Source organism: Lotus japonicus, chromosome 1, assembly GCF_012489685.1.
Source record: "Lotus japonicus ecotype B-129 chromosome 1, LjGifu_v1.2".
Classification (NCBI taxonomy): Eukaryota; Viridiplantae; Streptophyta; class Magnoliopsida; order Fabales; family Fabaceae; genus Lotus; species Lotus japonicus.
The window spans coordinates 6,766,055-6,788,545 of NC_080041.1; the positions used below are offsets into that span (position 1 = coordinate 6,766,055).

At 33.7% G+C, this 22,491-nt stretch overlaps 1 protein-coding gene across 1 annotated transcript; it reads right to left on the reverse strand.

Annotated features, from left to right (window-relative positions):
- Positions 1 to 326: 326 nt before the first annotated feature.
- Positions 327 to 13,519, reverse strand: LOC130733299 (cucumisin-like). Its single transcript, XM_057585430.1, has 10 exons — positions 13,384 to 13,519; positions 12,736 to 12,830; positions 12,374 to 12,465; positions 7,085 to 7,319; positions 6,309 to 6,822; positions 5,481 to 5,584; positions 2,022 to 2,243; positions 1,595 to 1,706; positions 1,281 to 1,494; positions 327 to 1,163 (listed from the first exon to the last, which is right to left on the reverse strand). The coding sequence occupies exons 1-10, from the start codon at positions 13,462 to 13,464 to the stop codon at positions 643 to 645; spliced, it is 2,190 nt and encodes a 729-aa protein (XP_057441413.1). The 5' UTR covers positions 13,465 to 13,519; the 3' UTR covers positions 327 to 642.
- Positions 13,520 to 22,491: the final 8,972 nt, after the last annotated feature.

The following is a 22,491-nucleotide window of genomic DNA, read 5'->3' on the forward strand; positions in this document are numbered from 1 at the left end:
GAGAAGGGAGACATGAAAAAACAAAAAGAGGAAGGTGAATTCACAAAAGACTTGTAGAGGAGAAAGGAAACTAAGCTAAGTGTTAAATGAGAAACAATCTTCATTTCATGCTTCAGGTAATTTCTTTGAGAGGTTCGTCTTGAAATGGTCACTAATTAAACACACAAGAAGGGAAGTTGAATTGCATGTATGTTAAATTCTTCGCAAACTTTTTTGATGTTAGATGATATAAGAGAAAAAAAAATTCAAATCAACAACACCAATCAAGAAATGAAACATCAGAAGTATATAATTTCTTATGATACCATTTATTCCAATGACATTAATTGAACAATTTCTCCAATTTTCATGTAATGATCAACTTCAACAAAAATGAAGATGAATATCATTTATCCACCTGCAAATAAACCATAAAATAGCATGATGTAGAAACATCCAAGCTTACTGGTTCATGCCTCTTATTACAAACTAAGCTAACAACATTAGCATGCTTCCCTTAATTGCTATATTTTTTTTTCTTGAGTCACACACATGGAGGTCACTGAAACTTTAGTCTACCGCCGGTACCCGGACTCGCAGATCCTATTACCTGTGCAGGTATTTACCCACGGGTACCTGCAGGTCAGGGTATTTTTGTCACCCCTATTTGTACACCACAATTGGGCTTCTAACTTGAAAATTTCCATCATCCCAAACCAAAGTAGCAGAGATTACATTTACAGTGAGGAACCCTTCAACCACAACCGAGAATGATTTTTTCTGGCCTATAGATGTGAAGGACAGAACATCAGGTTTCACTTGAATTTCCAACAAGGATGGAGTTATAACCGTCGCTTTATAAGTAGAATTTGCTGAGCCAACATTTGTAACTGTTCTGCGAAAAACGCGAGGGAAAACCCCAACATCACCATGATAAACGGCAAATGATGGGAGGTTCAAGTTATATGCAGCTCTCTTTTGAGGATTTCCAAAGCAACTACGCTTGTGTTGAGTAAGATTTTGTAGCAAAGTATCTGTATACCCCTCTCCGCATAGGAACTGGACATAATCTTGTTCAGTAATATCATATACTAAACCAGGATTTACTGCCTTAACAGGATTAATTTGCCCCGCGCCATACGCGAATTCAGCTTCAGGATTAAGAGCAGAACTCATTGGAGTAGCTGTTATTTGCAACATAAATGGTCATAATAATAATCATATTTCAAAATTCACTATTCTAATTATGAAAAGATATTATGATAAATAGCAGGGAAGCAGTAGACTGAGTCGTGAATTACCGGTGGTCATTAATGCAGACTTGATCATGGCAGGAGACCAATTGGGGTGAAATGATTTGACATATGCGGCTGCGGCAGCAGCATGAGGACAAGCCATTGAAGTGCCGGAGATTGCATTGTATGGCACTTTTCTTTTGTCACCTTCAACTTCTGAAATGGGGTTAAGTGGAGACCATGCAGCTAACACTGTCACCCCTGGTGCTGCTATATCAGGCTGCATATATGCCACATCAAGAAATAATTAATTGCAATGAGCAATATTTGACATTTTTAAGAAGACAACAAATATGTATGGATTATCTCTTTGAAGTTACCTTGAGAATGTTTGGTGTGATTGGATTTGGACCTCTTGATGAGAACGCAGCCACATAAGGGGATAATGTATTGTTGACTTCATCACTCTTCAATATTGTGGCTGTTGGATTACTGGTAATTGGTATAATGAATTAATGATTCATGAAAAAGGTTGAAAATTCTATTACTATAGATTAAAATTAATGAACTCATTCTTCTTATCTCTTTTTTTTTTTTCTCATCACTTCACTTATCATATCTCTCATTTTTCATTTCTCTCTGATTTAGTGATTTTTCATTCCTTTCTTTCATCTCAAGGTGGAAGTGGCAATAGAGTTTGAACTTAAGTTTTTCCTTATTTGTGTATAACTTAACTTAGCTTCTGATATTTAATCAGAACAAAATTTACTTTTAACTCAAACAAAAATAAAAGTTTTGTATCTATACCTTGTTGCTTCCATGTACAATAGTACATTTCTAATGTTCCCTCGACTAAGGAACGTTGCAGGCAGGGCAAAACTGGTTGGAAGATCTTTTGGGGAAACACCACCAAATATAACACCAGCCGCACCAGAGAAAAACCCAATTGTCTTTGGTTCCTCAATTTCCTCACACACAACGATCTTCCCCTTCACTGCACTTTTATCCACAGAGTTCTCTGAGCAAATCCTGAACAACAAAAATATATTGATAGGGACTTAATCCACAAGCTAAAGAAAGACTACTCTAAGGTGTACACACGCAGGGGCAAAGTGGGAACAGCCATCGATTCCACTACCACACACGGGGGAAAATAACTAATTGATGAGCTGGCAGATCCTCTTTGCAGAGGATCAGGCCAGAAGGTGTGTATAAACACCTGAGGGGGGGAGAGAGAAAGGTAGGCATCATTTCTGTTAGAATTGGGAGAGAAGGGAACACTCTCGAATTGTTCCTAGCTTTATTGCTTTCTGTATTTTGCTTCCATTACTTCTGTATTTCCTAAGAATTTCTGGTGTTCTCATCAGAAATTCCCTATCAATATATCAGTAATTCAGTTTCTTCTTCCTAAAACCTCTGGTACCTATCATTGGTATCAGAGCTCCTGATCTAAAGGGAGCTTTGTATGGTAAATACCCGCGCTCACCAATGCTCCATCCACATTCCAAGCCTTAATGAATCAAGTTCTCAAGCCTTATCTCAGAAAATTTGCCCTCGTCTTCTTTGATGACATCCTTATTTACAGCCAGGATGATGAGACTCATAAGGAGCACTTGAGACAAGTTCTGCACACTCTCAAGGAAAACCAGTTGGTGGCCAATCAGAAGAAGTGTTCACTTGGGAAGAAGCAATTGGGATACTTAGGACATATCATATCTGGACAAGGAGTGGCTGCTGACCCTAGCAAGATTCATGACATGATAGACTGGCCTATCCCCAAGGATTTGAAGAGCTTGAGGGGTTTCTTAGGATTGACTGGTTACTACAGAAAGTTTGTCAAGGGATACAGCAAAATAGCTTTTCCTTTAACTCAACTATTGAGGAAGGACAACTTCTGTTGGGATCAAACAGCCACAGAAGCATTTGAGAAATTGAAGATTGCTATGACTACCCTACCAGTTCTAGTGGCTCCCAACTTTGACAAGCAATTTGTGGTTGAGGCTGATGCTTCTGGCAAAGGGATCGGGGCTGTCCTTATGCAGGAAGGAAGACCCGTGGCTTACATGAGCAAGGTTCTGTCAGACAGAAACCAAAACAAGTCTGTCTATGAAAGGGAACTCATGGCTATTGTACTAGCTGTCCAAAAGTGGAGACCCTACTTGCAAGGAAGAAGTTTTGTGATCCAAACAGATCAAAAGAGCCTCAAATACTTGACTGAACAGAGAATTATAGGTGAAGATCAGCAGAAATGGATTACTAAGCTAATGGGATACAATTTCACAATTAAATACAAGCCTGGAATTGAGAATAAAGCTGCAGATGCTCTCTCAAGGAAGTTTAATTTCTCTGCTATCTCTGTAGCTCAATGCCAAGAGTGGAAGGGATTAGATGAAGAATTGATTCAGGATGCCAAGTATGGTCGAATGATCAAAGCTCTCATGACTGATCCAAACTCTAATCAGGAATTTGAGTTCAGAAAGGGGTTGCTCTACTTCAAGGGCAGGGTAGTAATACCTAAATCATCACCTAGGATTCCCAGAATATTGGAGGAATTCCATAACTCTGCAGTGGGAGGACATGCTGGTCACTTCAGAACTATGAAGAGGATTTCCTCCCTCTTTTACTGGGAAAACATGAGGACAGATATCCAACATTATGTCCAAAGTTGTGAAGTGTGCCAGAGGAACAAGTATCAGGCCTTGAGCCCTGCTAGTTTCCTTCAACCTTTGCCCATTCCTTCTCAAATTTGGACTGATATCAGTATGGATTTCATAGGAGGGCTACCCAGGACTATGGGGAAAGATACTATACTAGTAGTGGTGGATAGGCTCACCAAATTTGCTCATTTTATAGCACTATCTCACCCCTATTCTGCAAAAACTGTAGCTGAAACTTTCATTCAAGAAGTAGTCAGGTTACATGGTTTTCCTAAGACCATTGTTTCTGACAGGGACAGTGTATTTATGAGTTCCTTCTGGTCAGAACTATTCAAGTTAGCTGGCACTAAGCTGAAATATAGTACAGCTTACCACCCTCAGACAGATGGTCAAACTGAGGTGGTAAACAGATGTGTGGAGACCTATATGAGATGCTTAACAGGGACCAAACCCAAGCTATGGCCCAAGTGGTTAGCATGGGCAGAATACTGGTACAACACTAACTACCATGCATCCCTCAGATCTACCTCTTACAAAGCTCTATATGGCCAAGACCCTCCAGCAATCATCAGGGGAGATGTGACACAAACAGCAGTAGAAGAGGTTTCTAGGCTAACTGCTGAAAGAAACCTTATGCTAGAAGAACTAAAAGCTAATTTGGCTCAAGCTCAAAATCAGATGAAGCAACAAGCCAATAAGCACAGAAGGGACATTCAATTTAATGTGGGAGATGTTGTTTACCTTAAGATCCAACCTTACAAACTTCAATCCCTAGCCAAAAGGACCAACCAAAAACTCAGTCCAAGGTTTTATGGTCCCTTCAAGATTATTGAGAAGATCAGTGCAGTGGCCTATAAGTTACAACTTCCAGCAGGATGCTTAGTGCACCCTGTATTCCATATATCCTTACTGAAGAAATCTCTAACTCCTTCAGTTCCAGTCCAACCATTACCTCAGGGACTATCTGAAGCATGGGAACTCCAAGTGGAGCCAGCTACTGTACTAGATTCCAGGGTCAGTTCAACTGGGGAGATAGAGCTACTAGTCCAATGGAGGAATCTCACTGAGTTTGAGAATTCTTGGGAATCCCTGCATCAATTCCAGCAGCAATTCCCAACCTTCCACCTTGAGGACAAGGTGTTTTTCAAAGGGGGAAGTGATGATAGGGACTTAATCCACAAGCTAAAGAAAGACTACTCTAAGGTGTACACACGCAGGGGCAAAGTGGGAATAGCCATCGATTCCACTACCACACACGAGGGAAAATAACTAATTGATGAGCTGGCAGATCCTCTTTGCAGAGGATCAGGCCAGAAGGTGTGTATAAACACCTGAGGGGGGAGAGAGAAAGGTAGGCATCATTTCTGTTAGAATTGGGAGAGAATGGAACACTCTCGAATTGTTCCTAGCTTTATTGCTTTCTGTATTTTGCTTCCATTACTTCTGTATTTCCTAAGAATTTCTGGTGTTCTCATCAGAAATTCCCTATCAATATATCAGTAATTCAGTTTCTTCTTCCTAAAACCTCTAGTACCTATCATATATAAAACTGAAATCAAATATTTTCAACAAAGAAAAATCATAAGAATTTACATGTTGCTGATGATACCTGGATTTCGAACTATTAAATCCACCAGCAATGTTGGGTATATCCCCAGCAAAAATCAGTGGAAACTTTTTCTTTTTGAGATCAAATGTGTTGATTGTAGAGCCCTGTACATGATATGGCAGAGTGTCATACACAACATTTAGTACATATTTTTATTATATAGTTTACAACTTTCTGTTTAGAAAGTAAAATAGTTTAGGCTTAATTGCATCTTTGGTCCCTGACATTTATAAAAGCCACGATTTTGGTCCCTCACCTAATTTAATTACAAAAATCATCCCTCACCTAACACTCTGTGAACAAAGTTGGTCCCACCGTCAATTTTTTAACGGAAGAAGCTTATGTGGTGTTTGAAAACTTAGGTGGAAGTGCCACCGGAGAGAGGGAGGCACATGCCTCTACATCTCAGAGGAAAAAACAACAAAAAAACTCAGAGGAATAGGACACAACCTCAATCCCAGCGTTCCAACAACTAGGCCTCCCAACAGCAAAGCTTCACTATGAGATAAAAAAAACAGCCGAGAGGAGAGGAAAAATCGATTCTGACGCCAGTGGCACTTCCACATAAGCTTTCAGACGCCACGTAAGCTTCTTCCGTTAAAAAATTGACGGTTGGACCAACGTTGTTCACGAAGTGTTAGGTGAGGGACGATTTTTGTAATTAAATTAGGTGAGGGACCAAAATCGTGGCTTTTGTAAATGTCAGGAACCAAAGTTGCAATTAAGCCAATAGTTTAAATTAATTTTAGCATATAAAAAACATATTGTAAATAACATATACTATAAAATGTTACCGCTAGCTAGCATTTAGGCACAAAATGGTAGTACCTCATAAACAACACCATTGCCCAACTGCACCTTGGTAACAAACTTTCTGTCAAAAGTGCTAGCAGCTACTGAAAGCATCCATGGTGGAAAATTTGTCATAGAGTATAGAAAAGGGCCAGAATTACCGGCAGCATTTGCAACAAATATGCCTCTTTGAATTGCATGGAAGCTTCCAATGTTAAGTCCATTTTCAAAATAGTCAGGTGCAGTTCCAGTATCTCCGAGTGAAAGAGAGAGCACATCAACACCATCATCAATTGCTGCATCCAAAGCAGCAAGGATGTCTGCCTGGCGACAACCGCTTTCCCAGCATACTTTGTACATCGCGACGCGCGCTGACGGCACTCCTCCGCGGGCTGTCCCAGAGGCGTAGCCGAGCAGGCTTGTAGTGACTAGGTTTCCGGCAACGGTGGAGGTGCAATGTGACCCGTGGCCATTTGTATCTCTAGGAGATTTGATGTCATTTTTAAAATATAAACTTTCGATGTTGAAGTATTTTGCTCCAATTAGTTTGCTGCACACATATATGGTGAAAAAAATCCATTTTCTTTAAATATCGGGTTAGCTGAGCTAGCACATGGGCCAAAAGTTTGCATAACTGAACATCTGCATGTTGGAGGACAGAGTATGATATTATCTTAAAAATTCGAATTAGGCTTAATTCTACTCCAAAAACTAATTCAGTAGGAGAATTGTTTTAGCATTTATAAGGACTATTCTTACGGTATCAAGAAACACTTGCATAATATATATATATGAGAAAGATGATAGATTACTTGTTGCAGGTAAAGTTATGGCAGGATCCCTTCCATTTTTTAGGAGGGGGGCCAAATCCTTCGTCACTAAAGCTCTTTGATTCCGGCCAAATTCCAGTGTCAACTACTCCAACTATTATGTCACTCTCCATACTTGCTCTTGTAACTTGCTGGGGAAATCCTATGAAGTCCCAAGATTTTGTTGTGTGAAGAATGTACTTGCTATTTGGTATAACGGAGATAACATCGTCAATTTCTGTTGCAATAACGAAGTAATTGAGTGGAAAACCATTTCTTCAATGAACATATAATGATGGCTTAATTGCACATTTGGTCTCCCACTTTTACATTTCCCACGATTTTAGTCCCTAACAAAATTTAATTGCATTTTAGGACCCCAACTTTGTTCTCCGTTAGCAAATTTAGTCTTCCGTTCAATTTCTAACAGAAAATGCTGACGTGGCATTTGTAAATAATATTTTAATTAAAAAAATCTTTTTATTTTAATTAAATTCTTTTGTTTAATTAAACCTTTATCTTTCTCTCTCCCTTCTTCTTCTCCTTTATATCTCATAGTTGCCGACATGAATGCCACGGGAACAATTCTTGGCATATACCTTATTGACCATGCAAGAAGGAAGAAACCAGCTCTATATAGCTTAGGAGGAGTAATAGCATCTGATCATCCTCTCGTTTTCATTCTTTAACATATTATTTACAAATGCCACGTCAGCATTTTCTGTTAGAAATTGGACATAATATTAAATTTGCTAACGGAGAACAAAATTGGGATCTAAAAATGCAATTAAATTTTGTAAGGGACTAAAATCATGGGAAATATAAAAGTGGGGGACCAAATGTGCAATTAAGCCTATAATGAACTACTAATTGAGTTAACACGATGTGGGTAGAAATTCTCTCTTTATTTCTACATATCAGTCATTATTTTAATTGGTTTCCTATCTATCTATATATATATATTTATATATATATATGTAAAGGAGACTTGAGGTTTTGCATGTATTAAATGCATTAAATCATAAAGCTCCTATACATTTATATTAAATATATTAAAAAATAAAAAAAATATTAAATATATTAAAAACTGAAAAAAAAATTATATAATAAAAAAATATTCAACTACTTATATTAAATAACAACATCCATAAACTTAAAATTGACTTGAGCTTTGCATTTGACAAATATTAAAAATTAAAATTAATAATAAATAATTTATATAAAATACTTTTATATTTATCTATCTTCTATATATCTATCTATCTATCTATCTATCTATCTATCTATCTATCTATCTATCTATCTATCTATCTATCTATCTATATATAAATAAATAAATAAATCACACTTGAACTTTTGCATTGATTACTTTACCTTTGTATTAAATACATTTAATAATTAAATATAAAAATAAAACAAACTACATTTAATTTATTATTCATTATATTAATTAATAATTATTAAAATTCTCAATTTCCCATATTATAAAATAATTTTTGATAATGATTAAATTTTAATTATTAATTATAACTTGAGGACAAATTTTTAATAATAATAATAATTTAAGTTGACTACCTTTACATTAATAAAAATATATAGTAAAAATAAATTTTACATTTATAACTAATTCTAAAAAATTCAAATTATTATATGCTAAAATTAAAATTATTATTTTAATTTTAATTATTATTCATAAGTTGATGAATTTTAAAAATTAACCAATAAATCTTATTACTGCTTTTTATGTATAAATAAAAATTAAATACTAAATTTAGATATCATGTTAATAAGTTTTATATACATCGGTCGTTGTTTGTGTTTGAAGTTTTTGTTTGCGATCTTCGTTTTCGGTCGTTGTAATTATTCCTTTGTCGAAATGATTAATATCTCGACTTTATATATATATATATATATATATATATATATAACAGAATATTTGACTTGAGTTATACATTACTGGCAAGATTAATTAAATTTTTATTTTTATTTTCATTTCAATTAATTATCAACATAAAGTTGAAAAAAATAAAAGATACAAAAATAGCAACAAACTAATATCTTTTAAGTAAAATAAACATGTTAGATATGGAAATTAGTTAATGGTTGAATGCTTTTTGTAAATATGTATTTTAAAATTTACTTTAGAATATGAAAAATTTTGTATGTTGTTTAAATTAACTATAATGTAGTTGCGTGTTATTTTAAAAAATAATTTTAAATTTACTTGTGATTTGTCTGAATAATGATATTTATAAATTATTGATGAATATTTTATGTTATTAACTTTATTAAGTATGAATTGTCAACTTTTCAGTTTCTTATACAAAAGAATAATTTATTAAAGAATTTTTTAAAAATAGTTAGAATATTAACTATCAATCATAAATTGAGGGAAAAATTAATAAATATATTTATATGTAGAAAATATTAATTATTTAAATTCATTAATAGTCTAAAATAATTATAATTTGTTGTGGGCGAAAACAATAATAGTCTAGATAAAATTAATTATGTGTGTATTATTTGAAAAAATACTTTCAAATGTGTTTTTGGTCTATTATATAGTAGTAAAAATATTTCCTCAAGTTTTCTTAAGTTATTAATAATATTTTTCTTTTCAAATATTTTTAGGGTAAAGGTCAAATTAATCCCTGAGTTTGTAAGCGAGTTTCATTTTAGTCCTTCTGAGGATAAATGTCTAAATGACGTTTAGTGACAGTCAAAAACTGCCAGTGATTGTAAGAATGAATGCCACTAAACGTAATTTTTCCTTAGAGGGATTAAAATCAAACTCGCCCAAAAATTTTGTTAAATTTCAGTAATACAATTTTTTACTTAAAGAGAACTATAATACAAGCAATTTAATGCATCAAACAAACTATGATACACTCTATTTAGATGTCTAAAGTCTAAATTTTTTCTATTATATTTATATAATTACTCTGTAGTAGTTTTCATATAATATTAAAAAATATTATAAATAAACCCGTGCAACGCACGGGTATAATATCTAGTATATATGTAAAGCACACTTGTGTTTTTTTAAGCATTAAATGTGTATATGTACAAGAGACTTCATCATTGTATTAAATACAAAGATTGAATTAAAATAATAATCTACATTAGTTTTTTTTATAAGCATAATAATCCACATTAGTAAGTTGGCATATGAGGGAGTAAGGATTAAGAAACTGACAGAAATGAAAAGTCTTCAATAATGGTTAAATAAATAAATATATGAATATGTATAATCAACATACAATGAATAATGTACTCCTAGAATGTATTTGTGTTTTCTGATGTATTTTCATTTTTCTTTTAATGAAAGGTCAATGAAATGAACTCGCAAAAAATTATACTACATGCATATCCATGGAGATGTAATCGACTAAAAAAAATTTAAGTATCAGTTATTAGAAAATAATGAGATTATAATCTGAAATCGTGTGGCATACCACAACTCTAAAAACTTCATAAAATTGCAATGTTTAAAGCCATTAACTAATTAAAAAACAAATTTATAAGACAATAGTGAAGGAAATAGTGACTCTTCTTCTATTTAATATATTTCTTATATTTATAAGAAATTATAATTTATAAAGATCTTACAATCAAAAAATACATTTAAAAACAAATATGTGCATTTGAGTTTATATGTAAAGGAGACTTGGTCCCCGTAGAATAGCTCAAGTTGTAAGAGCTGGGGACATATGGGTTAGATAGGGGGAGGTCCAGGAATCGATTCCTGGCGAGTGCAATTTATCTTTCCGATGTACCAAAAAAAAATGTGAAGGAGACTTGAGTTTTACATTAAATACATTAAACTATAATAAAATAAATATTTATTTGCATTTGACAAATATTAAATATTTATTTAAAATTATTTAAGTTTTGCAATTTACAAATATTAAAAATTAAAATTATTTTAAAATTGAAAAATGCTGCTACAAGGTATTTAATATTAACTATAACATATATGTGCATTATTGAATAAAAAATATGTTTTTTTATCTATGATATATTAATAAAATTACTCAAGGAACCATAATAGAGAAAATAATAATGATCAAAGTTGAATAAATGTTTGCTGTGAGAGGCCTGGTCTATCCACTTAATGTGATCATAGAGCCTCAAGGAATTAGTCTCATGGCTATGGCGGTGAGAAAATACTCCCAAACCAAATAAGTTGAAAAAAATTAAATTCACAAGATAATATTTTGGGTTTTTATTTTGTAAAAAGGTTATTTAAGTTATTACTTATTATAATTCAAAAAGTTAAAATTAATTTATTCTTCTTGGTCTTGACATGTCACATCAAATGGTTTTTCCAAGTAAAAAAATATAAAAAATGATATTAAAACTTATTTCAAGACATTAAACACTTACTACTTAACAGTTTTTTAGTAATTTAAATATTTCAAATTAACTTAAAATTTTTCATATTATTAAATAAATAAATATATTAATTTTTAAAATTATTTTATGCTAATAATTAAATTTGAGTAATAATAATTTTTTATACAAAATGAACTATAATAATATTTATTAAAATGTCTTCACATAAATTTTTTTACATTAATTTTTTTATATTTATAGTGAAAAATATTTTAATTCTAATTATTTAACTATAATAATTTTTATATAATGTTAAACAATATTTTAAGTAAGCTCGTGCATCGCACAGGTATGATATCTAGTTTATAGATATTTTTACAATTTCAATAAAGCATTAATTATATTTTACAAATTTTACATTTAACTTAAGGTGATTTGAAAATGGAAGAGACATAAGCATAAATATTTATTAGGAAGTTAGGTAGTATTTTGATAGAAATAAAAATAGAGTTTAATTGATGTGAACTGTCGGTGTAAAGAAGTTTTACATGATCATCCAATTATTGTATGTCACGTGGGATAAATATTAACTCTAAATGACCTAGATAAAGTTTGGGTTAAATAACTCATAGTTATTGACGGACAAATCACATTTAAAATAAGTGGATTAGAAATTTCATATTTTATTTATTAATTTATTTATAAATAATTTTATTGGTTCATTAGGGTGAGGTTAAGTGACCCTCATACGTTATTTTAAACAACCTCAAATATTAAGAAACAAATAAAGTGTAATATAAAATAATTCATGTGTCTTCATTCAATCGTTTAAATTTTTGGAATAATCGGTTATGACTTCATAGTTTTTATATATAAGCAAATGGTCTTGAATTCAATCTTTATTACTCATCTGATTCAAAATTGAATTTCAACTCAAAACATGTGAGCATTATATACCTGCCATTCTTTCTTTCTCCTCTTCTGTTAACTTCATGACGAATCCATTAAAGCTCTTGTAGCTGTGAAGTATAGCTCCTGGTTCAGAATTGCTGGATGGATGCACATTTAGAAGGTCAATTTTACAATACTATAATTCTTGGAAGGAACAAAAGAATGTGTCTGGCTGTATAATTCCACTAATGCTATATATATAAAGTAGCCAAATATTGAAATGCATTGCTATAGTGCAGCTGGAATCTTTTTCTCACATGACTCACAATTAACAAATGATAATCTTTCCCTCAAAAAAAAAATGAAAATCATATCAGGATATAAATGAAACATGGAAGAAATAGACAAAAGACACAGTAATGCACAACCTGCCAAGAACTTTTTGAGCCATGGCCATGTGAAGAGAAGGTGAAGATGCAGGGTCCATGCCCTTAGGATGATCACCCATATACACAATGTAAGTCTGCATTAAGAAATTATCAATGATTAAATTCATGAGAGTAAATTTTGAGCAACATCGTATGTCCAATTCTCTGGTGTAGTAGTATGTTAAAAACTCGTCAATTTCTGAACTATATTTTTACTACTAACATTTAGTATATTTTATTCATAATATGTCATTTACGTGCTCAAATTAATTTTTAAAAAAGTATTTTTAACGTAAGAACCAGATTTTGAAAAGAAACTGAAACATAGATCTTCTTTTGATTAGATTGAAAATCAATATAATTCGTAGACCGCTATTTTTTTGGCAAACACTCGTACATCTAAAATTAATGGCGGTTTTTAATGTCGATATATTACAAAGTTTATTTATGAAAAAAAAAATTCTACAAATTACAGGGGTCTATGTGTATCTGTCTACTAGAAAATTAAATGATGGTGCACAAATTATCGCTTATTGAAAAACGATAAAACTGAGTAAGGAATATAAACAAGTGTATTACACAAGAATTAGCCATAAAATTTGTACATTGTACAGTCTAAGTAACAATAACTGAAGATGTAAATATTACCTTGCGATCATTGGTACAATATGTGTGAGTAATTATCAGAATGAAGCTGAGAACGAAAAGGCATGGCATTAAAGAGACCATATTTGCCACAATGGATCAAAATGACAAACAGAAAAGCTTTGCGGGGAGGATAAGATTTATGAATCTATGCTTCCACCAAACAGTATTTGACTATTTGTAGTGGAAAAAACATCAACCATTGGCGTGCGGGTATTACAAGCACGTGTTTAAATAATAATAAATAGTCAAGCCAATTGATCTACTTTATTTCAATTCAATCATCCCCTCCATTCATGGTCACAACAACCTTAATTATTTGGCAAATATTCCTTTATAAACAGGTAGCCTTTTGCTTTCCAAGAAGGATCAGATTTATGAGTATCGATCTGTCTATGCTTCCACCGAAGTAGAAAATGTGAGAATTTTATTATAAATTTGAGCTTATATTGATAGGAGGGTAGAATCTCTCCTTATCTTCTTTATTTGCTCAATGCTCCATCGAAGGGTCAACTTATAAGACATGAGAGATCAAGTGGAAGGCCTTGTTCTGTTGCATACAATTGTGTGCGTGCTTCTGTGAATAAAAAATAATTAGAAAGATGTGTCTTCATTAGGTATGCAATTTATCCTAATTCTATTGGTGTTTTAAGTTATGGTTTAGATCCAATTAAATTATCCATACATGGATAAGGAGATAGGGACGTATCCAGGATTTTCTTGTTAGGGGGCCTAAATATAAGATTATAAAAATTATCACTGAATATTATATAAACTTTAAATAATAAAAATTTATTTAAATACAATTTTTCATTCTTTCATAGTAAAAAATTATTACATGGGGCTTCGCCCCTCACTGTAAAAAAAAAAATTTATTGTATCAATGTAGATTTTTTCAGCAATATTTTTCTCGATATATACAACTAATACATTTATGAGAAAATGATCTTTAATTTTGTTGCGAAGCCGAGTCTTAACAACTTTCATTGCAGAAAAAGATCGCTTTGAAGAATCGGGAGTGTCAAAACAAGACGTATCAATTTATCAATAAGTGGAAATATTGTTGTTTTCCAGTTTCAACTAACTTCTGGTAAAACTCGGATAAACTAAAAAAAATTCTAATTTAGGATCTCGGGAAACATCTGAATGATAAAATGATAATGTCTTATTTGAAACGGAAAATTCCTATTTTCCAGCTCGGAAAAATCATCTGCAAAAAATTTATCAACAAGAGCTTACAAATTTTCTCATTATTAAATGATTTAAAATATTCCTTAAGACCTAAAGCTGAACTAAGTATAATAACAACAAAAACAAATCTTTTTTTGGGGTGGAGAGGGCGGACTATGACCACAAAAAATCTATATAAAAATACCTATAGTCAATGAAAATTTCAAAAATTTTGGGCTGTGGCCCCTAGCTACCACCGCCTCTCCGTAGATAGCCATTGGATACACAGTAGGTTATATTAAGATTGGAATTCATAAATTTATTTTTAATTTTTTAATTGATTTTTTTATAAGCAAATATATATTAGGTTTTTTTTTACATAAACCAAATTTTATTAATCAAATAGAAGCAGAAAGTACATCATTGGATATGATCCTTTCGATACTCGGAGGAGCATTCGATATCCAAACAAAACATTGACTAGATAAGGTAAATTTTGCCATAAACCCAGCAACCATATTACCACTGCGACAGACATGACTCAAACTACATGAATTAAAACTAGACGATAAAACAACACTATCTGACACAATAGAAGCTAAGTACGACAACTGAGAAGAAAAACTAGACCAAGCTTTAATAACAGACAAATTATCCGTCTCAAAAATAACCTCCTTGAATCCCAAATCAAGAGCTAGACGCATAGCCCATCTAAAAGTCATGGCTTCAGCTAGCTTGACATCCTCGTATAGTTGTTAATTGTTAATAAATTTATTTATTCACCAGGGTTTGTACCCCTAATCTTTCACCCTTCAAAATCCTTCATTTCACTTAGCTCACCACCCATCCCCATAATTTATTAATTGATTGAAAATTGGGAATTGGGTTTTCGAATGTTTTGTTCGATTGTTGTGTTAGCTCCTTTGGAGTATATATAAGTATAACATATTCTCCACCTACAATGGAATTTATATTAAGTGTTAAATCTCTATTATTATTGGCTTACACGCACATGTTTAATTAATAATAAAAATATCCAAGCCAAATTGATCTACTTTATTTTAATCATCCCCACCATTGATCGTCACAACAACCTTAATTATTTGGCAAATATTCTTGTATAAACAGGTAGCTTTTAGGTATAAAATTTATTTAATCAATAAAATTATCCAAGACAATAGATCTACTATGTTTCAGTCATGCTACGAGCATCCCTACCACTCATGGTCACACACTCACACTACTTTATTCAGGTAGCTTTTAGTTATAAAATTGATTATTTTATTTTATTCTCAGGGACTAAATTAATTATAACTAAAGAGAGAAAAATAAATTAGAGACAAACATATTAAATTTTAGAAGTATATAAAATTCTAAAGCATATATTGAACATGAAATAAAATTAATCACGGGATCAGGTTATTTTAATAAAAGAAAAATAAGATAAATTCAACACAAACACTTTTTTAAAAAACGGATTTAGTTGAGTTAAAAAAAACGGATTTAGTTTGAATTTAAAATGATGTGAACAAATTAATCAAACCAATATCCAAAATGATTAATTTAATTTAATTTAAATCATCTAGCACATTGGCAAGATCCAATCTAGTGAACACCCTACTTCAATTTTCTTAAAGATATAGTAGTTCTTTTCAAAAAAAAAAAATATAGTAATTTTTAATTACTGGTATATGCTTAAGTAAGGATGGATCCGATCAATGTTATTAAAGTTATTTTCAAAAAAAAAGTTAGCCAAAGTATTATACCACATGTGTTTTAGTTCAATAATTGAATTATTGGTTCAACTTGCTGAATTTTTGGTACATTGAAATTTTAAAACCAAAAACAGAACAAAAGACAAAAGCCAAAACATGACATAGCCATCCTCCATCAGACAAACCACGAACCCATCCTGCAATTTTTTTTATTTTTGAAATGGTTGATTCAATTAAAAAGAAACAAGCGGCCTAAAGATCACTACATCAGATTAGATAAAGTTAATAAGTTGTTGGGGAACCTTCTTAATCCATACAGACTCACTCAAACAAAAAGATAACTTAGCTAAACCATGAGCCACACAGTTTTCTGATCGGCGAAAAAAAAATTAAATATATATGAAAGCAAAGAATGACAGTCCACTACTAGAGAATCCAAAATAGAGCATCCACCCTCACGCTTCCAGCTTCGAACAAAATAAGATAGTCCGTCTCGAACACAACCCGGCGAAAGCAAGGTCCCTAGCCAAATTAAACCAAGCGACCACCGCAAGCAAAGCGCCTCAGCTACCAGAGGTGAGACCGTGAGAGCACAGGTCCATAGCTCTAATATGCTGCCGCAAGCACCTTTCCATGGCAATCACGAGCAATAAAACCAAAGCCACCATCTCTAGAATGTGGCACCGCAACATCGAAATTAATCTTGAATATATATACCAGATGGAGGTCATGACCAAACAGCAGGAAGGCTACTGGGCTCCATCCTGCAAACTCAACTTGCTTAATTGAATATAGAAAATTAAATAAGTATGTAAATACTTAATACATATTAAATAATACACTAGCTTACAACAGTGATAGTGTTTTTTTAAACCAAAGTAATGATGGTTTGCACCTAGGCGTGTGGTCATATGGGTTGACCCGCCCCAACCCAGTCCATTCATAGTCTGTCACAAACGGGGTAGGTAGGGTTGGCCTGCTGAAAAGAGTGGACTAAAGAAGTAAATCTTGTCCCACCCCGCCAAAGGGCGGCTAGGAGTTGGCCGGCAAGCCCATGGGCCACTATAAATGGGAAAAAAAAAAAAACTAAACTTCACTTTCTCATCCTCTTTTGCTCCTATCTCATTTTTTAAAAATGATTTGTGTCAAGTAACAACTTATCCCAAAAACTTAAGCTATTATGAGTAAGGGTCAAATAAATGGTTTTATATTATATTCTAACACGCCCTCTCACGCAATAGCTCTTTGGGCTTGAGGCGTGGATAGATGCACAGGCCCACCTACCATGTGCTTAAATTCCACTTTTTAATATAAAGTAAGGGGAGAAATGATCGAACCCTAGACTGCTAAGTCATAGAGGCTCTGATACCATGTCAAATAACTACTTATCTCAAAAGCGTAAGCTATTGAGGTAAGGCCAAATGAATGGTTTTATATTATATTCTAACAAAAAATGTTGTGAAATTTACTTTGCTAGTTTTTTTTTCGAAAAGAGAATGAATATATAGATATAAGAATCTTTTAGACCAACCTTCTCAAGGTGCTCAACATAGAAACAAGCTAGAGCAACTAAAGTACAGAAGAGAAAGGAAGCTACATAACATAAAAGCATTAGAGCTAAAAGAAATAAAATCAAGCAGAGCCCAAGCCAAAGAAAGTCTAAAGAGGGGAAGGCCTCTCACACCCTGCTTTGGCTAAATAGTCAGCAAGATGATTAGCCTCTCTGTAGATATGGACAATGTCAATGCAACCAACTTCAGCAATTAATAAATCAATGGAGTTCAACTCGTTTCTGAGTTTCCATGGTCTGTTGGCCCTGTTATTGATCCATCCAACCGCGAGGGACGAGTCGCTTTCAATCACCATATGAGATAGTGTGAGTGTTGTTTACTAAATTAAAGGGCCTTGAGGATGGCAATAACCTCTGCTTCGTATGCCCACTAATGCCCAAAACTTCAGAAAAGAGCCCCACGTACTCCTTGTGGTGATTACGAACCAGCCCTCCAGCACCACTTAAGAAAGGATTGCCTCTTGAGGATCCGTCGACATTGAATTTCAGGACTCCCACATCAGGCGCTATCCACTCAACGATTCGAAGACTCGGACAGGAGTGATTATCTAGAATTTCCTCAAAGAAATGGGCAAAATCATAGACGGTGTAAGGACATTCTTTCCACCGGCTTCAAATCCAAAGAGAAATTCGCGACAGATGGAGATTCCAGATTGAATCAAAAGGACACAGTATGGTTGTTAAAAAGTATCTGGTTTCTCTCTAACCAAATAGACCAGAATATGGAGAAGGGGGTAAGCTCCCATAACAAGCGGTCTGATTTTGATCGTAGCTCTGGCCATTCAATCATGAGTTCCTGGATGTTCCTTGGGCAGCACCAGAGTAGTCCTTCACAGCGAATCACCTCGCTAAATATGAGCCAAGGAATCTTGCAGAAGAGCATGAAATGAATGGAGGTTTCTACATTCTGGCCGCAAAGACTACACATTCCTCCATTTTCAATAGCAATCCCACGCACCATCAGGTTTGATTTCGTAGCTATGCGATCTTGGAATAGCTGCCAGCATAAACCATATTTGGAGCATAAAACTTTACTCCACAGGGCATGCCTTTCAATCCCAAACTTCCATTGCCACTTGATAAGTAGAGCTTTGTTTCTCCAACTTAGAAAGCCCAAACCAAGGCCTCCTAAAGATGAATTCTTGCAAACCTGTTCCCAGGCTATCCAATGTATTTTCCTCCCTGTTTCTGAATTTGCCCACAGAAAACGTCTCATCAATTTGTCTAGTTCTCCCACCACACCAACTGGCGCTAAGAAAATAGACATCATGTAAACAGGTATGGCTCGCAACACTGCTCTGAAAAGAACCAGCCGACCACTTAAAGAAAGGAATTTGGATTCCCACGAATTCAGTTTCATTCACATCCTTTCAATGATCGGTGACCAAAATTCTTTCCGTCGCGGATTTCCCCCAAAGGGAGCCCCAAGGTATTGTATGGGTAAAGTGCCTACATCAACATCAAGTAAGGTAACCAATTAACTCAATTCAGAAGCCTCGGTGTTACACTCCATTAGAAGAGATTTTGAATAATTTACCTTTAGACCTGAAATTGCAAGAAAGATTTCCAAAACTCCTCAAAGTCTTTCCAATTGGCTTGCATCCTTTTCACAGATGAGGAGTGTATCATCAGAGAATTGTAGGTGATTGATGATTAACCCCTCGTCTATTTTGAATCCCACAGGGTGTTCTCCTTCCAAAAGTTGGTTTAACATACAAGATAGTCCATTGACACATATATTGAAGAGTAAAGGTGACAATGGATCACCTTGGCGGAGGCCTTTTTCAATTTTGAAGAATTCAGTGGGAGAGCCATTAACAAGTACTGCCAAAGACGCTGAAGAAATGCAAGCATGCATCCACCAAATCCACTTTGCTCCAAAATCCATTTCCTTCATCAAGTCTAACAAAAAAATCCCACTCAATATTGTCGTAGGCTTTGGCAAAATCGAGTTTGAGAAGAAGTCCACCGTCTCTCCTCTTCTTCATTGAGTCCACTAACTCATTTGCTATCAAAATGCAATCTGAAATTTGACAGCCTTGAGTAAACGCAAACTGGTTCGGTGTTAGAATGAATGGCATCATATTTTGCAATCGATTGGCTAACACTTTTGCTATAAGTTTGTAGATGCTCCCAATGCGACTTATAGAAATTCAGATATGGAACTTGGATTTTGGGATTTCGGTATCAGTGTTATAAAGGCCGCATTCAGCCCCCTCACTAATCTCCCATTAGAGTGAAAGTCTTCAAAGACTTTGAGGATATCTTCCTTAACCATGCTCCAGAATTCCTTGAAAAATCCCATGTTAAAGTCGTACGGTCCTGGGGCACGATTGCTCTCGCAAGACTGAAGAGAAAGTTTGGAAATGAAGAAACACAGCTTCTTTGATTGCTCTAGGATCCTCCAGTGTTTCTCCATTGAACAGTAGGTGATCTAAATTCATTCTTGATTGTCTCACCTTGCAGACTCTGTGAAAGAAACTAATGTTTTTATCTCCTGTCAGTTATATTGTTCTGTTATCTGACTGATGACTGTGTTGTTAAAACGAATGCAGAAAAGATTGAAAATAAATTGTGTGCATGTGAAAATGTGTATACTTTTTGTTGGAATATTCGATTGATTGATTTAGTTTTTGTTGCATATATAGAAATTAATCTCCTTAAATAATTAAGTGTGATTATGTGTAATTGAAAATTTTTTTTATAGGCAAATGTTAGTTGTTAGAATTGTTAGTAAATTAATCTCTTCTCCGGCTTCGAACCAGGGACCTTCACCCCTCATCTCACCCAACCCTTATATTCCTTTCTTATATATAATGTGTGAGTTGAATTTTCTTTTGACAAACTACTTACCTATTTAAAAGATTATTTTAATTAACATATTATTATAGAGGTTGAAATTTGGTGAGAAAATATGTATATATACGCATAAACTTTGAATATAGAAGATCTTTTTATTCTAAGTTGGAAGACTTAACATAAACTGTTTTTTTTTTTAAAGGTAGCATAAACGGTTAATCCTAATGTAATTGCCAATTTGACCACTTAATTTTATTAATGGATTATGTTTAAAAAAAAGTGGGAAGACTTCATAAAATAGGTTGGTATTTGAGACAAGACTTGTTTTAGATATTAATATAAGTTTTTTGTCCTTTAACCACTAGTCTCTACGGGGAAAAATGGTCTCACATGACTAATCTGGCTCGAGATACGATAGTAATGTACCTGACCACAAAGAAATATTAATATAAGTTAATTATTATTAAAAGAAAGGAATATTATTTCCTTTCTCTTGCAATCTTGAGATTCTATGCTCAAATCCTCAACTTGAGACATTTTTTCATTCAATCCAACAGTGCCACCACCAAACAGAGGAATTCCTTTACTGCTGTATGGAATGATGGGAATCCTCTACAATTGGTGCCTCATTCTTGCAACCAATAGAATGGACTATCATCATCTTGCATGCCAAACCCTTAACTCCGATCTTCATCTCATCAAAATTTTCATTTTAATATAGCTCATTTTGTGACTGAACAGGACTGATCTTCAAACACTTGCTGCTACAGAGTTCCAGGATTTGAGAAATGACTTTCATCCCGTGTTTTGGATCAGATGCTGCTAAAATGGTCATAGATTATTCTCTGGCAGCCTATTATGCAGGTGATGGCTGTTGTAGCTCAACTCAAGGGAATTCAAAGTTTTCGTTCCTTCACTCTTCACCAGAATCTTTTGAACTTCTTCCTCACGCCCCTGAACTTGCAATCACAAAGTTCAACACCGGATAAAATTTGTTCATTTTTCCTCATACAACCAATAACACATATCGGGTTTGAAATCCCCATTAACACTATCTTATGGGACTTTTAATCCCAATAGGTTAAAAAAAACAGAATTGGGAATTGCAAGCCCACATCACATAACTTTCTACATAACAAGTCACTCACTCATATTATCATACTACGATCCGGTGAACTAAAGTAGGACCAATTAAAAATTGACACGTACAAGCCACCTTGTGATTTTCATGCAGCACATTTCATAATAAATCTGTCATTTAGTTATGTTAATAATAGTAATCATTGATGTGTTTAGTTATGATTGATATAAAAAAATCAGTTTGGTTCTATGTAATGGTATAGCTAATGGACAAGATTATTTGGATATGCTTGAAGTATATAACATGTATGTGATGTGAGTATGTGACTAATGGGAAATTGTCAAAATCTTGGGTGGGAAACTTAGATTCCTGATATCCATTTCATAAGTTTACCATAATGTGATCCGTGGACCATATATTACTATATCTACGGATCAAAACATTGGATAATAAAAGTAGAGACTCAATTTTGAACGTGGTGAGAGTAAAGGGTACACTTTAGTTTTATAGCCTAGCATGTCCAGCGTTTCATCAAACTTCTACGATGTGGGATCAACAAAGTGAGAAAAGAAAAAGAAACCATCAAACTGTGAAGTAAAAGGTAATATTAACCGATGTGGACAGGTTGATAGCTGGATGGGGAGGGCCTTTTCAAAGTATTGAAATGGTTGTTGTTAGTCCTTTCACTTATCTTGTATATTGTCGGAATAATTGAATGGAACACGGTATATATGTAAATCATATTATTATTATGGAGAATTTTACTCAATTGTGGT

Bases quoted from the DNA above. Each gene is read 5' to 3' on its own strand.
- LOC130733299 (XM_057585430.1), bottom strand. From the start codon at position 13,464: ATGGTCTCTTTAATGCCATGCCTTTTCGTTCTCAGCTTCATTCTGATA. The intron at 2,244-5,480 runs GTATCATCAGCA...TTTGTTGTTCAG, and splicing joins TTTAATAGTTCGAAATCCAG to GATTTGCTCAGAGAACTCTG. The intron at 1,495-1,594 runs GTAACTTCAAAG...GCATATATGCAG, and splicing joins TCACACCAAACATTCTCAAG to CCTGATATAGCAGCACCAGG.